General features: G+C 36.3%; 1 protein-coding gene across 1 annotated transcript in view; it reads left to right on the top strand.

Moving 5' to 3' along the window:
- Positions 1 to 15,741, top strand: part of LOC142355076 (uncharacterized) — a 74,243-nt gene that overhangs the window by 11,085 nt on the left and 47,417 nt on the right. Inside the window, exons 5-6 of the mRNA XM_075407357.1 lie at positions 11,601 to 15,486; positions 15,550 to 15,738. Of these exons, the coding sequence (XP_075263472.1) occupies positions 11,601 to 15,486; positions 15,550 to 15,738 (4,075 nt within the window). The remainder of the gene's footprint in view (positions 1 to 11,600; positions 15,487 to 15,549; positions 15,739 to 15,741) is intronic.

Raw genomic sequence — 15,741 nt, 5'->3', positions numbered from 1 at the left:
GTACGTAAGACTCGAGTTTGTCGGTTAGTGCTGGTTTCATATTTTGGCAGTTCGTCAATTTTGGATACTGAATCTATTAAATGTGCAAGTGAGTCAGGCGGTTTTACGTTGATTTATTTTGCATGGAGGTACTGACAACTTTGTAAATCAGCTCTAATTTTAACGTGGTCGATTAACATGGCATACAGTGTGATTAAACAGATGTTACAACCTTTGAGGAATGTTGGTTTGTCGGCCCGTTTCGTCCATACCAATCTCGCTAAGGGTAAAATCACTTGAAGCTGATGTTAGTAGCCAAATTCCGTATCCAAGGTTCTGTGCTCGTCCTGGGTTGGTAACACACAATCTTCTCTGTCACATACTCTCAATGCTCTAATTGCATGATAAAACTTGAGGTTTGCTAGGCACGAGGAGAATCCAAGATGTGTTTCCATCGTCTCGCGACTGATTCGGTATCGTGGCAATCCACGGCAGTTGTCCTACTGAGCCTTCGTCAGTAGTGTTGTTTCCATCTGTCCTTCGGAGATTGCTCAGTATTCTCCCTCAATTACCCATTGGAAGGTGTCAAAAGTCCTTCTGGGGCATAGGGATTACATTGGCACGATAGACTTCAAACAATCTCTGTCTAGAGGCTAGGGGAATGGATGATGTCAGTAAAAGTTCGTGTTCAACTGTGGCAATCTCTTGTACTAGTTTCGCAGCGTAATACGAAAATATATCAGTCATGGGTATTGCCAAAGTTTGACGGTCTGAGACGTTCTTTTGGCTGCCATGGACTTAGTCGAGGATCTTTATCAAGGATTTACGTGGTACTAAAGGGATTGGAAGACGGTGATCAAATAAAGTTGGGATTGCATTAAAAACATTAATTCGGAATGAGTATAAGGCTGCTTGCTCGATAACTTTTGATGTCTGCATAAATATGAGAAGTAATGATGCTGCTGTGTCAAAGTTGAAATTGAGTTGTTGTTGCGTTGCTTGCTTTTCCATGCATGTTGCTATTCTGTTCAAGTTATGATCTACATGTGCAAATTGTTCCTCAACAAGTCTCCAGTTTCTGATCTTGTTTTCTTGTATGTCGTTTTGAACTTCAAAGCTTTTGCAAGTTCGTCAGCAACTCGGAAAAATTTCTCGTGTGATTGGGTGCTGATATCAATGAAATAGTCGTTTAGGCTATTGAACCTGCTGGCTAGTCTTTATTTTCGGAATTTTGATACGTTCGTGTACAAGAGCCGAAAATTCCTTTGATTCCTCCGCTTCTCATAGCAATTCTTAGGCCGAAGAGTCCAATTCTGGCGACTGCAGCTGCTATTGCGAGGGGAGCGGATCTTCGTCGTTTTCTAGAGACTTCCTCGACTCTGGTAAGAAGTTTTTCAGTCTCATTTCTCACTTTTTGAACTTCGATTTCTGCTTCTACCGTTTCATTGAGGATTTTAGCGTAGAGCCAGTCAACATTGAAGATCTGTTTTATTCTTGTATGTCGTAGTGTACGTAGAGTTGCAATACGCTGATGGCGTAACTCATTTTTGCGTTAGTCCTGTTAGTAGTGTCTCTACTTATTGTCGAACCGTAAAATTGTAACGGGGAAACGGGACTAAAAACTCGACGTTGATGAATTTTTCGGTGATAAGGATCTTTCCTTCTTTATGAAAGATAATTCATTGAGCTAGCGATTCATTATTGATCGGTGTCTCAAAAGTAAGGCCGAGAAAATCGAGATTTATAACAAATTTATGTATTATTTTTGAAGTTCATTAATAACAATTGTGTTTCAGTACAATCTTGTGACGATGTGGCTGTTCTGGATGTTCTACTTGGGTCTACTAGGCTTTCCGCCGTTTATTTCTCATTCGTTTGGTGTATTCAGGCTTCTAGTGCGAATTTTCTCAATTTGGCACTTGTTTACGTGGTATTTACTTGTTTTAGGTGTACTTTACTTTTAGATCATGTGTGTTGATTTGTGTTTATTTATAGTACTACTAAATATAGTGTTTTACAGTTTTGTGGTTGACTTATGTCTTTGTATGGGGGGTTTATGGTTATGGTGTGGCTTCCCAATTTATTAGAAGATGTGGTAGAATGGAGGATGGAGGGACTTAGATCCATAGTATTTACAATTGTGTTGTTGGCGGTGATATGGAAATGGCGTCAGTGGAAGCGGGAGAGGGTTGAGTCGGATTAAGTAACAAACTGTTTTTTATAATAGTGATAATTTCAAAAATAATGATAAGCAATAACTTGAACAATTGACTTGTAGCATTAGTGTTCGTGTTACATGTACTCGGCTACCTCTCAGAACATGGTGCTTGACTAATATTCATAATAATGTTACTAATATCATAGTAATTATTATATATATATATATATATATATATATTTAGTTATTCCTCCCGTTATTAACTGTTCAAGCTCGTTAAAATTGTCCGGTTCTGATTCAGAGAATGGCGCGATATTGATTTGTGCATGTGCCATTTTGCTTTTTACCCGTTTGGATTATATAGTTATCGGGCGATCAGTCTTATTTTGTTCAAAAGTTTTAATTAGCACACTTAATTTAAATTAATGAAGAGATCAATTGGCTAGCACAGGTAAATGGAAAGAAAATATTTATCTTAATCAATTAATGAGTAGCACAAGGAGTCAGAAAAAGTAACCACTGAAACCATTTGCTCGAAAAATATTAAAAATGGGCTGCTGCTTAAGCAACTAGTGCTTAAAGCTCTGTTTGAATCGTGCGACTGTTAACTTTGAAGCCGTAAGGGCCGCCGAAGTCTCACCATTAAAGACTGCCCCTTAGTCTAGGAAAGTTCGCGGGGACCACCACAGCACCGGCCTTGTGGAAGCCGCTTTCAGATAGGCAACAGCATAATGGCCGAGGCGGCCACTGTTTGGTTCATTAACCTCCGGTGTTGATTTCATAATTTTGGTTTGCCCTTTCTTAATAAATGTTCAAACTGGTTTCAATAATTTAGCTTATTCTGAGGTTATCTGATAATTGGTGATGATGTTATCAAGGTTAATATAACTATCTGCTTGTAGTATGTTTCGAATTAGGCCAAATTAGCGCACTTTGTGATTTAGGCTTTTTGCTAAACAATAAATTACAACACGTTTATCGTCGTTATCTAGCACATCATTTACAATAGACTTATGAATCGAAGAAGAAAGAGTGGTTACTATCTGAGCTTGCGTTTTGTTACTGTTTTGTGGGTAGTTAATGTTATTTCCTTCAATATGTTCCACAAAGTTGGGGGAAGCACACTTATTTATAGCCGGGAGAATGTGTTCTTTAGAAATTGACATAAATAAAGAACCAGAAAGTAATTTCTCGAATTCATTTACTCACAATATCCGCGTTGGTAAATACCTTGTGTTGTTTTTGTCTGTTGAGGCGGCTGTGGTTGAGTTTTGTCCAGTTGTCCACTCACGTACTTTTGAATAAGATTCCACCCATTCTTTCCTTAGTTACTGCTTTCTGCATTATCGTCTTGCTTGGAAGCGGTGTGCTGGATGCTGGCTGAAGATTCTTGATGTAATGAAGTAAACGAAATGAAGAAAAGAAACTGTTGGAGGAAGAAAATGTCGAATTTGTCAAATAATTAATCGGAATTTCGGTGCGTTAAACTGGGAAACAGTTATTAACTCTTGTCACCATGTTACTATGATAAGTCCTTGTACAATGGCAATAATTAAAGTTAATTACACCGAATTTTAACCTCAATAACACCATGAGGAATACTTTAGAAATTTTGTGAAGAACATATACAATTTCCGTGTTAGCACCAACTTTATCAGCATAATTACTTCACAAAGTACATATTTTCGCATGATGGTATTTACTAATTATACAAATTCATCGTCAGGGAACTTAAAAAAGGTAAATATTGAGGCTTTTAGGTGCGTAGTATGTTTATCAGTAAACTGTCTATCTGCGGTTGTTTTAAGTAAACATAAACAGATAGGGGGTTACAGGCCTACATGAAATACAGGCTAGATATGGCCTTGAGATTTATCGGAATGTAAACTAAATGTAAACTAAATAGCACTTTTTAAGGATATTTAAAGGGAAATCATCGCGTTACTATGAGGCAAGAAATAGGGGCGTGACACGTTGACTTCTGTTTTAGAACATTGGACTTTAAAAGTAGCTTATTTTGACATTATATGGTAGTTCTGAACTACTGTTATTTTTTAAGGTCTAAGGTCATTTTGAGAAGTTTGTACTAGCTGTTAACCGCAAACAGCCCCCCCCAAACTTTTGGCTTCCTAGTTTTCGAATGTTCAATATTGTACAATATTGAGAAACATGTAAAGCCCGGAGGTATGCGAATCACCGATACAGTTCAGATTCCTGATGTGACGGGTAGTTTTGGACCCCTCCTCCTTTACCCCCGGCTTCACTTAACCCTCACCCCACTACCTGAACAAACTCAGAAATTCAAATTTCCTGACGGAAAATTAAAACTAAATAACTTACCCATTTGATCGAACCCTTTTTGATCACTGCTATTACCTTCTATGAAGAACATCCTGAAAATCTGCCGTGTTCATGTAATAGTGTAATAGTTTCGAAAAAAGGTTTTGTATAAATGTACGATAGATTAAAGGATTGTTCAATTGCGAAAATGTGGCTTTTCTGTTTTTCAAAATTTCATTTGGTTAATGAAAACAGATATCTTCCGTTTATATCTTCCGTATCAAAGCAGTGATTTGTTTATGATGGAGAAACCCTGACGTTTTTAGTTGCTCTCCAGCGAATTTAGTATCACTTATATTTTAATTCAGTTGGTCTTTTTAATGAACTTTTTGTGCGAACCCCCCCCCCCCCCCAGTTCTTCGCGACCATTTTGATCGACGATAGGTGATTGTTTTTCCCCCGACTAACTAGCATATTAATTCAGGTGAGCTTTAACAGCTGCCTTTGTAAGACGGTAACAGTTAGAATTTTTTTCGTTAAATGCTGGGATCTCTTCCCATTTCTACTTAGGTGGCCCTTCACGGCCTCTATGCCTCCCATCGATTGAAGATGTTAATAAATATCAAGGATCGTAAACTGTTACGAATACTTTGAGTGTTTGATTATTTTGAATTCGAACGTTAAAATAATGAAATTTTAAATATTCAAACCTCATTATAAAGGTCGGTCGACAAAATTTTTAGAAAATCAATTTCAATTAAAATATTTTTTGCATTTTTGTTGCGCAGGGTGATAACCAATTGTTATTTGTTTTGCATTTTGACCTCGTAAATGGCGATAACCAATTGATATTTGTTTTGCTTTTCGACCTCGGATATAGTGATAACCACTTGTTATTTGTGTTGTATTTTTGACCTCGGAAATGGTGATAACCAATTGATATTTGTTTTGCATTTTGACCTCGGAAATGGCGATAACCAATTGATATTTGTTTTGCTTTTCGACCTCGGAAATAGTGATAACCACTTGTTATTTGTGTTGTATTTTTGACCTCGGAAATGGTGATAACCAATTGTTATTTGTGTTGCTTTTTGACCTCGGAAATGGTGATAACCAATTTTTAATTGTTCTGCATTTTGACCTCGGATATGGTGATAACCAATTGTTATTGTGTTGCTTTTTGATCTCGGAAATGGTGATAACCAATTGTTAATTGTTCTGCACTTTGACCTCGGAAATGGTGATAGCCAATTGTTATTGTGTTGCTTTTTGATCTCGGAAATGGTGATAACCAATTGTTAATTGTTTTGCACTTTGACCTCGGAGATGGTGATAGCCAACTGATATTTGTTTCGCTTTTTTGACTTCGGAAATAGTGATAACCAATAGTTATTTGTGTTGTATTTTTGACCTCGGAAATGGTGATAACCAATTGTTATTTGTGTGTTGCTTTTTTGACCTCGGAAATGGTGATAACCAATTTTTAATTGTTCTGCACTTTGACCTCGGATATGGTGATAACCAATTGTTATTGTGTTGCTTTTTGATCTCGGAAATGGTGATAACCAATTGTTAATTGTTCTGCACTTTGACCTCGGAAATGGTGATAGCCAATTGTTATTGTGTTGCTTTTTGATCTCGGAAATGGTGATAACCAATTGTTAATTGTTTTGCACTTTGACCTCGGAAATGGTGATAGCAAACTGATATTTGTTTTGCTTTTTTGACTTCGGAAATAGTGATAACCAATAGTTATTTGTGTTGCATTTTTGACCTCGGAAATAGTGATAACCAATAGTTATTTGTGTTGCATTTTTGACCTCGGAAATGGTGATAACCAGTTGTTCATTGTATGTTATATTTAAATTTAACATATTATCTCTCTTTTTATAGGATTGTTATTTGCTCCCGAACAAACTTTGAAGTAGTTATTCCAGAGGTGCGTCGACTGTTTTGCTTGGCCGTTTTCTTCTAGCACATTCTTTGGATTTCACTTCAAGAAGGTGCCAGGACAATTTGCCAGACGTTAATCGGTGTATGTTAGTTTTTCATGTAACGTTTTCTAAATTCGATTTTCTGGAAGGGCAAATGATACAAATTAGATGCTTGTGAGGTTAGCTTGCTTTGCTGGTTTTTCCGAAAACTGAAAAGCTAATCTCAGGGAAGGAGTTGCAACAATATTTGCGATAAAGAGTATCAAGAGACAGTGTTTCTTGAAGTTCTCGAGGCGGTCTCTTGATACTCTTTATCGCAAATATTGTTGCAACTCCTTCCCTGAGATTAGCTTTTCATTTTTCGGAAAAACCAGCAAAGCAAGCTAACCTCACAAGCATCTAATTTGTATCATTTGCCCTTCCAGAAAATCGAATTTAGAAAACGTTACTTGAAAAACTAACATACACCGAGAAAACAATATCTCTCCATTGAGGGAACTATTTTGGTCCCCTAACACATGATAAGATACTTCAAATGAGCCGAGTGATATTCGATTTCGCGGAGACCTTTTAAATTCTTTGCTTCAAAAACTTGTATAAAAGCCTACGCCGTCAGCCTAGCCTCTCAACGGCTATTATTTTAAAGGCCTTCCCTTTTTTAAGTTCGCTTACCCCAGGCACGAATTTCACGTTTGACTCCTGACCTTACCTTACCTCTCTCACTGTTAGGTAGTCCCCTAACACATGATAAGATACTTCAAATGAGCCGAGTGATATTCGATTTCGCGGAGACCTTTTAAATTCTTTGCTTCAAAAACTTGTATAAAAGCCTACGCCGTCAGCCTAGCCTCTCAACGGCTATTATTTTAAAGGCCTTCCCTTAAGTTCGCTTACCCCAGGCACGAATTTCACGTTTGACTCCTGACCTTACCTTACCTCTCTCACTGTTAGGTAGTTAACCGTAATGACCCCAATGACCAATAATTAAGATTTTTGTAATCAACCGAGCTGTATACCGAGGTCGATTACTAAAATCTCAATCGTTTTATAGGCAATAATTTGTAAGGACCGCGAAACAACGAAGCTTTTTTCGTCATCAAAATTTTTATTTCATTTTTAGCACGAGGACCAAGTTCTTTGATGACAAGAGTTCCCAAACTTATCCAACCTTGTTGCAGCTTATAATAATAATAATAATAATAATAATAATAATAATAATAATAATAATAATAATAATAATATTGAATTCAACCAAACATGGTTACAACCAGGTTGGTAGTCCCCAGATTAGGGGAGAAATCAAGTTTCAATAATTAAAATTTCTCGAAAACTTTCCATCCTGAAGGGTAACTTTTATATTTGAATCTTTTCAATGCCTCGCCTTCCAAAAAGTTCTTCACTTCTCTTCTAAACCGACATGGATTTTTGTGTGGTGAACAACAGTGATAGAGGATAAGCTGCAACAAGATGCGATAAGTTTGGGAACTCTGATAATGGCGTGTCCGAGAATTTGGTTCTAGTGCTAAAAATGAAATAAAAATGGAAAGAATTTTTGATGACGGAAAATAACCTTTCACGGTCCTTAAAAATCACCGTTTAAAATTATTGTGTATAAATTAATTGAGATATTTGATTCGTTTTCGATTTCGTGTTCGATTGAGCTGTTTTCGATTTCACGGAAACTGCAAAAAAAGGTGGGATAAGTTTCGGAACTCTGTCTTATCCACCTTGTCGTGACCGAATAATTGGTTCTATTGCTTAAAATTTAAAACATAGCAGGACAAGTCCTGAAATACAATTCAAAGAATTGAATGAAAAACTTAGACGGACTCTACCTGACCAGCCGATCAATTGAACAATGCCAGCCAGAACAATCATCTCAAAAACTGAGAAACTAAATAATCAAAACTAAACAAAAACACTCATTGCTAAAACTCTTGAAGCTTTTAAACCTAAGGCATAATTTTTCCCTTTAAAAAACCTACATCAAAAATATATTAAAAATCAAATTTTGTTCCGTAAATTGGTCCAGTATTGTATCTGCAAGACCTGAAAAATATTCATTGACCCTTGAAGATCGATTAACTCGAAAATTACCAAAAAATTTGAAAAGAAATCAATTGCAAATTATAAGGAAATGTTGCTGAAAATCGTGATATAAATATCTTCAGAATCATTTCTGTGTCTCTAGAGGCTCTCCAGTAACCCAATTCCAAGCTTTAAAAACTCATTGGCTCATAGATTGATAGGCAATAATTTTCAGAAAAAATTCAAACTTCAAAAAATAGAAATTCGTTCTATTAAAATGTTGAAAGCCACTCAACCGCCCCCTAGCAACTATTCAATAACATACTTTCAAACACTAGGTGAGGTTACCCAGCTACTGAGGCAGGAAATAAATGAAATACAAATGTTTTGAAAAAACTTGAAAAAAATTGTTGACAAGGTTAAATTGTTGACAACAATTCCATTGAAACTAAAAACCATGCAGTATTTTTTAAATCAAAATGTGGAATAGGTTTTCTCGCACTTGAGAGAGGACGAATATCAAAAAGTGAAAAAACCATAAGAAACCTCATAAAAATTGCAGATTTTATAAAAAAAATGAGGCAGGAAAAAATAAATGAAATACAAATGTTTTGAAAAAACTTGAAAAAAATTGCAAATTCTATCTAAAAGTCGAAAAGTTAAATTGTTGACAACAATTCCATTGAAACTAAAAACCATGCAGTAACTTTTTATCAAAATGTGGAATAGGTTTTCTCGCACTTAAGGACGAATATCAAAAAGTGAAAAAAAAAAATTTAGGAAACCTTTTAAAAATTGCAGATTTTATTTAAAAAAATGAAATGCTAAAGTTTGAGATATTAAAATGTTGAAAATCAATCCATTGTTACTAAAATTATACAGTACCTTTTTTTCAAACCTCAAAGGAGATTGCCTGGTCCCTGAAGCTGGAAAAAAATGAAAAAAAGTAAAATTTTCAAAAACCTGAAAAATGCGTATTTTGTCAAAAAAATTGCTAAAATTTGTGATATTCAACCGTTAATGAGATTTTCTGGCCCCTGGGACTCAAACAACTTGAATAATGACAATAAATGTCAAAAATTATTTAAAAAATTGCAAGGTTTGCAAAAAATGATAATATTCATGATGGCAGAAAGTTCACAACCATCCATTATCACTATAAACTATGCAGTAATCTATCATCAAACCCTTTATCAAACTAATGACAAAAATTTTCAAAAACCTGAAAAAAACTGCAAAAACTTATCATTTTGTGTGTTTGTGTTTGTAGTACCAAAACATATAGCTCTTAAAATGGCCATAACAAGCAATTTTGTCTCACAAAAGGCCTTCATCAACTTTTAAAAACTGCAATCTACAAAAAACTCAAAAAAATAAAAGAAAACATAAAAATTGCACCATTTTGAGCCCGAAGACTCCTAAAAATGACCTTTTAATCTTAATTTAAGGCCACCCTAGCAGTTGCACCACTATAAGCACTTGAAGGACTACTAAAGCCCGCTTTGGGCCTCTAATGAAACTTAATGCCCGCGGGGCTTTACCTGTTTATCCCGTTTTGAAACATCAAAGTAATTGAAAAATGTGTGAACACAAAAAAAACATAGCAGGACAAGTCCTGACGTACAATTCAAAGAATTTTCCTTGACTTATCAAACAACTAGACCTGGAACGGACAATGAGTGAATTGGGAAAACCATTTCTAAAAAAATCAGACGAAAAAACAAAAAAAAAACAGAAAATCAATGTCAAAATGCTGCTAGTGAGAACAAAAACCACTAGTGAGATATGTAATTTTGATTCTAAAAAAACTAGGTCCAGAATGAGCTGTGAATGGATTGGGAAAACTATTTAGAAAAAAATCCGATCCAAAAAATCGAAAAAACAATAAAAATCAGAGTGAAATTGCCGCATGTGAACAAAAAACCACTACCCAGAAACCGAATTTTTGTTCAAACACCTTTTTCTCACTCTACTTTAAAATTAGAGCAAAAAAATTCACGTCACAAAACCACTCGCATTTCCTGTTTAGGCGTGACCAAAATCACCACTCCAATTTGACTTCAAAAATCATGAAAATGTGTGAACAGACCTTAAAAAAAACATAGCAGGACAAGTCCTGACGTACAATTCAAAGAATTTTAATTGACTAAACAGAAAACTATACCTAGAACGGACTATGAGTGAATTGGTAAAACCATTTAGAAAAAAATCCGATCCAAAAAATCGAAACAACAATAAAAATCAGAGTGAAATTGCCGCATGTAAACAAAAAACCACTACCGAGAAACCGAATTTTTGTTCAAACACCATTTTATCACTCTACTTTAAAATTAGAGCAAAAAAATTCACGTCGCAAAACCACTCGCATTTCCTGTTTCGGCGTGGCTAAAATCACCACTCCAATTTGAGTTCAAAAATCATGAAAATGTGTGAACAGATCTTAAAAAAAAGACAGCGCCCCAATACAATTCAAATTCTTTGAATTGTAAAAATTGGAAAGATTTCTGATGACAGAAAACGCTCCTTTTAATTTCGCGGCCCTTAAAGTTTTTTTTGCGGAGGAAAATTTTCTTTATAATTCTATTCATTTTTCAATTCATTTTTCTATAAAACGTCCTTCTTTTTGAGACAGCTAGATATAGAATATAAAGGCTAAAAAACAAAGGGGGATTGCTGTTGTGTCGTCGAAAGTTTTTCCATTTTTTTTTGTTTTATAAAAGATTTGAATTACCAATTAACTTGGTTACCATGACTAGGTTTATAAAACAGCAGATCACTAGTTTAACAAATCAATTTTCAACAGTTCATTTCAGTTTTCCAGATATGAAATATATGTTTCTATTCTCCCCACTTCGGTCAGGTAAGAATAAAAACTCATAATTAATTTTCCAAATTGGTTTACTATTGGTTTCCAAATCGATTTCCTAATTGGGCTACTACCATGTCATAGGAGAGTGGATAAGAAACAAAAGAGTTCCCAAACTTTCGAAGCGTTCTTTGTGGATGTCTGAAATTTGAAAAGGAACATTCAGAACTTTGCAAACTTTGTCAGTGGGGCCATTTTTTGACAGTAATGCTTCAAGATCAAAATTGTGAGTCTAATGTAAAGTCAACCGAGTAATTGACCCAAATGTTCCAAATACCGCAAAACAGGCAAGCTGTCATTGAAAGCGGAGAAGACAGAGCTTCAAAACAAGCTTACCCTTTTATGTTTGTTCTAGGTTTGAGTCCCATTGGCCCTGTATCCTCAACCCCGCGATTTGTCAGCGGCATGGAGCCCAACATTGAATCGCGAGCCCTGAAACATAAAACAGATGAGCAAAAGGAGAAGACTTTACAGCAAGTTAACCACGACAGCTCCAACCTGGGATTCTTAGCCGATGCTATTTGTTGCTTAAGTAATGCGGAACGGCTAAGGTTGAGAGACCGGACTCAGGTCACAGCCTCAAGTAGGAAACTTGATATCTTTTCCTCAAACTTAGAATGTGACAGAAATCTCTCTGTACTCAGTTCAAATGACGACAGACTTCCTACTTTAACGGAGAGACATAATTCTTCAGGGGTGAAAACCACCGCTGCCAATGAAACGGTACCTTCCTGTGACAATGAGCCTGTTAAACTGGCAGATATCGATGATACATGCACAAAGCAAATACACGAAATGTACGCCAATGAAATTGGAAAAATTTTGAGTAACAAACAAATCTTATTTTTCATAAACAGTCCTTCCCCCAAAAGCTTTATCGGGGAAAACTCTCAGACTCAATTTGAACACAATGTGAGCAGGCTAGATTGTATAAATGCTACTCTTGCTAGTCTAAATCAACAAGTCAGTAATTTCAATTTGTTCAAAGCCGAGCTATCGGAACGGGGCTCAATAGTGCAGAATGAAAATGAGCGGTTGGTCAAGGAATACAATTCGATGGAACAACAGCTTGCAGTTTACATTAGAGACAAGCATTATTTTGAAAACGAGGCCGTTCGTCTGACTCAGCAGCTCGAAAGTGTTAACTCCGAACTTTTATTGAAAGAAAGTGAATTGAAGGACAAAATTGAGGCTTTAGAAAGTTTGAAGCTGGAGTTTGATGTTAATCAAGCGAGCTTTAGTGAGCTTGCAGCTGATTATGAAGGACAAAAGTTCATGTTAGATCAGCTTTGTGGTGAAAAATGTGATTTGGCATCAAAAAATGATAAGCTTAATACAACCTGTGAAGCCTTAGAAAATGAGCGTACCAACTTAGAGAGTATAGTTAGAAAGCTTCAAGATGATTTGCGTAAAAAGAGTGTGGAAAATTCAATTTTGGAAAGTGACATTTCAGAACTGCGGGAGAAAAATGTCGAATTGTCCAGTTTAGCGAGTACAATTGTAGATCTTCAAAGTGGGTTGAGTTCAAAAGATTCTCAATTAGCAAATTCTGAGAGCTTGAACGCAGATCTTAAGGCTCAACTAAGTGAGAAAAATGCTAAATTAGCAGACTTTGAGATACGAGAGACTGCGCTGCAATCGGAGTTATGTGCAAAAAATAATGAACTGGAGCGTTTTGAGACCATGACTTCAGACCTCAAAGCAGATCTGCGCGAAAAACAAGTTGCTTTTGACACTCTAAATTTTGAACACTCGGAAATGGTCGCTAGATTAGACGAGTCCCTAAAACAGATAGACAGATTTCAAGACGAGATTTGTAATCTAAATGGCAGTATAGAAGCACTGCAGGAGAAACTTAAAAAAGCGCCACGTGAACACAGTGGTACTCAAACTGAAAGGAGCGCGGCTGGCCAGAAGATTCAGCACTCGAAAGTAGCAGTTTACAACGGAGTTGAGGATCAAGTTATACACTTGATAGTTCAAAACGCAATCAGCGACGCCGTTTCAGATCGAAAAACGGAACAAATACAAAAACTCGAGTCAAGTTTGAACGAAAATGAAGTGCAACATTCTGAGGTTTGCAAAAAGTTAAAGGAAAAGCTGAAAATTGCGTCAGAAACTGTTTCAAATTTGAACGAAGAAAACAATAAACTGAGAGTTGAAAAAACAGAAATATGCAATGAAGTTTTTTCGCTGAAAGAAAAAATGGAGCTCTGTGTTGAAGAAAATGAAATTAAAAGTGAAAACCTGAAGAAAATGGAAAAAAGTTACCAACATCTATCAGATGAAAAGCTACAATTACAGGCAAAATTTGACCAGGTTTGCGATGAAAATTGTGAGCTCAAAGTAAAATTTGACGAGATTGAATGTGAAAAAATGTCTTATGCGCATGAAAATGCTGTCTTGAACTCAGAGATCTCTAAAATGAAACAAGATCTGGCACAGATGAATGATAGCCTAAGTTGTTTGAAACAAGACAATGAAAAGTTGATGTTTGATTGTCAAACTGTTAACGAGAATTACTCTTCTGTGAAATCAAGAGCTGAGATTTCGGAGAATGAATATGCCATTTTGAAAAGTGAAAAGGAGTTACTCTATCAACAGTTTCAGGCTAGCAATGACCGGATTATTGAGCTCGAGTATTCCTGTAGTTCATTGCGAGATGGTTTGGCAGAAAAATGTAAAGATATCGATCAAATGAAATTGATCGAGGTGAGCCTGAAATCCGAAATAGATGTGATTAAATGCGACCTCCAAAATGGGTCGGAAAATCTAGAATGTCTCAAATTTGAGAAGAGGGGATTGGAAGATCAAGTTAAAGATATGAATGTTGAAGTTATAAAAGCAAAAGATTTGCTTGATGGAACTCGAAGCGAGTTAGAGTTATGTAAGCAAGAGTTATTCGACGCCCAAAACGCTCGAGAAACTACTAAAGCTGAAATCGAACAACTGCAAAAAGATAAAGAGCTCTTGAATGAAAATCTCGTTGAAACGGAAAACCAGTTGGAACAGCAAAAGCAAGATTTAAGCAATGCCTTAAAATCTAAAGAGCAAAATGAAGCAAAAGCCGAACAGCTGCAAAAGGAAAAGGAGCTTCTAAATGTGAAATTGCTTCAATCAGAATCTGAAAGTCAAGAACTGAGTGATTTAAAGGTTACGTACACTTTAGAGAGAGAAGAGTTGAAGGGAAAAGTTGAAATGTTGAATGGGAAGATTGAACATCTTGAGTTGTCCATATCTGAAGCGAGAGCAGCATCCGAGGAAGACAGGAACGAGCTTCGCTCTGCAAACAGGCTGTTACAGGAGAAGTTAGCTAGCACTGAAATGGAGAAATCTTCAACTGAGGAGATTCTCAAATCAGAAATAAGACAAAAATGTAACGAACTTGAAGAAGTCAGAGGTTTATGCAATAAAACCGAAGATCTAATTGCGCAGCTTAATATTGAAGCAGCGGGTAACCAAGACACCGTTTGGCTTTTGGAACAGGAGAAAGTTTCGATTAATGAGAAAGTAACTTTATTAGTGAGTGAGAACGAGAAGTTGTCGCTACAAATCGAAAATTTGGACGCTGTAGTCAATTTGAAAGACAGTGAATTGATGAAATTGCAAGAATGCGAAGAAACTTTGCAATTACTCAGAAGGGAGCGAGAGGTAAATAAGGAGAAGATCACTGAAAGTGAAGAATTAGTTCTGGATTTGCAAAGTGCGAATAGTAACTTTAAACTAGAATTGGGTAAACTTCATGCAGACAATGAATTGCTTAAGCATAAATGTAAATTGATTGCCGAGAAGTATTTAAATAATTTCGATCTTGTTAACGAGGAGGAAGCAATTGTCGATAATTTGATTCATAATTTTGCAGACTTGCTGCAAAGTAAGACAGCGGAAATAGCCGTATTGAAACAAGAAATGGAACGTCTTACTCAAATAAACGATTCACTTGTTTTAGAAAGTTTAGATAACAGTGTAAACAATGTTAATGGCAGTAGTTGCCTCAAGCCAATTTTGGAGAACAGTCTCCTCAAAATCAATATAACGGATCTTGATCAAGAGTCGCCATCAGGTAGTTTGTGTAATCAAGAATTGTTGAGTTCTACTAAGGTAAACGATATTGAATGTGCCAACATTGATAGTGCAAGCTCTGCGAATTCTGTCGTAAATTCTATTGGCCTGCTTGCGAAACGCGATGAAAAGGTTATCGATGAGAAACGACAGTTACGTCACGGAATCTCTTGTCTTATGTGAGAGCGAATCGAGCAGTGCTAAATTAACCGCAGTGCCGGACTTTGACCTTGAAAACAAAAACGAACATTCGCGAAACGAAGTTGCGATACCATACCTAGAGCAAAATTTGGATTTGAATTGGAAGCAAGACGTTCGGCTAGAGGAACCGAGTCCGTTGCCCCAATTATAATGGCTACTAAGTTGTCAACTCCATTTGTGGACGAGGTTGTGAAAAAGAGTCCGAGAAAGCGGCTGTGCGCTGATGAGACGTG

The sequence above is a fragment of the Convolutriloba macropyga genome, unplaced genomic scaffold (assembly GCF_964194025.1).
Source record: "Convolutriloba macropyga unplaced genomic scaffold, txConMacr16.3 SCAFFOLD_458, whole genome shotgun sequence".
In the NCBI taxonomy this organism is placed as follows: Eukaryota; Metazoa; Xenacoelomorpha; order Acoela; family Convolutidae; genus Convolutriloba; species Convolutriloba macropyga.
This window is presented reverse-complemented; position numbering and strand designations above follow the sequence as displayed.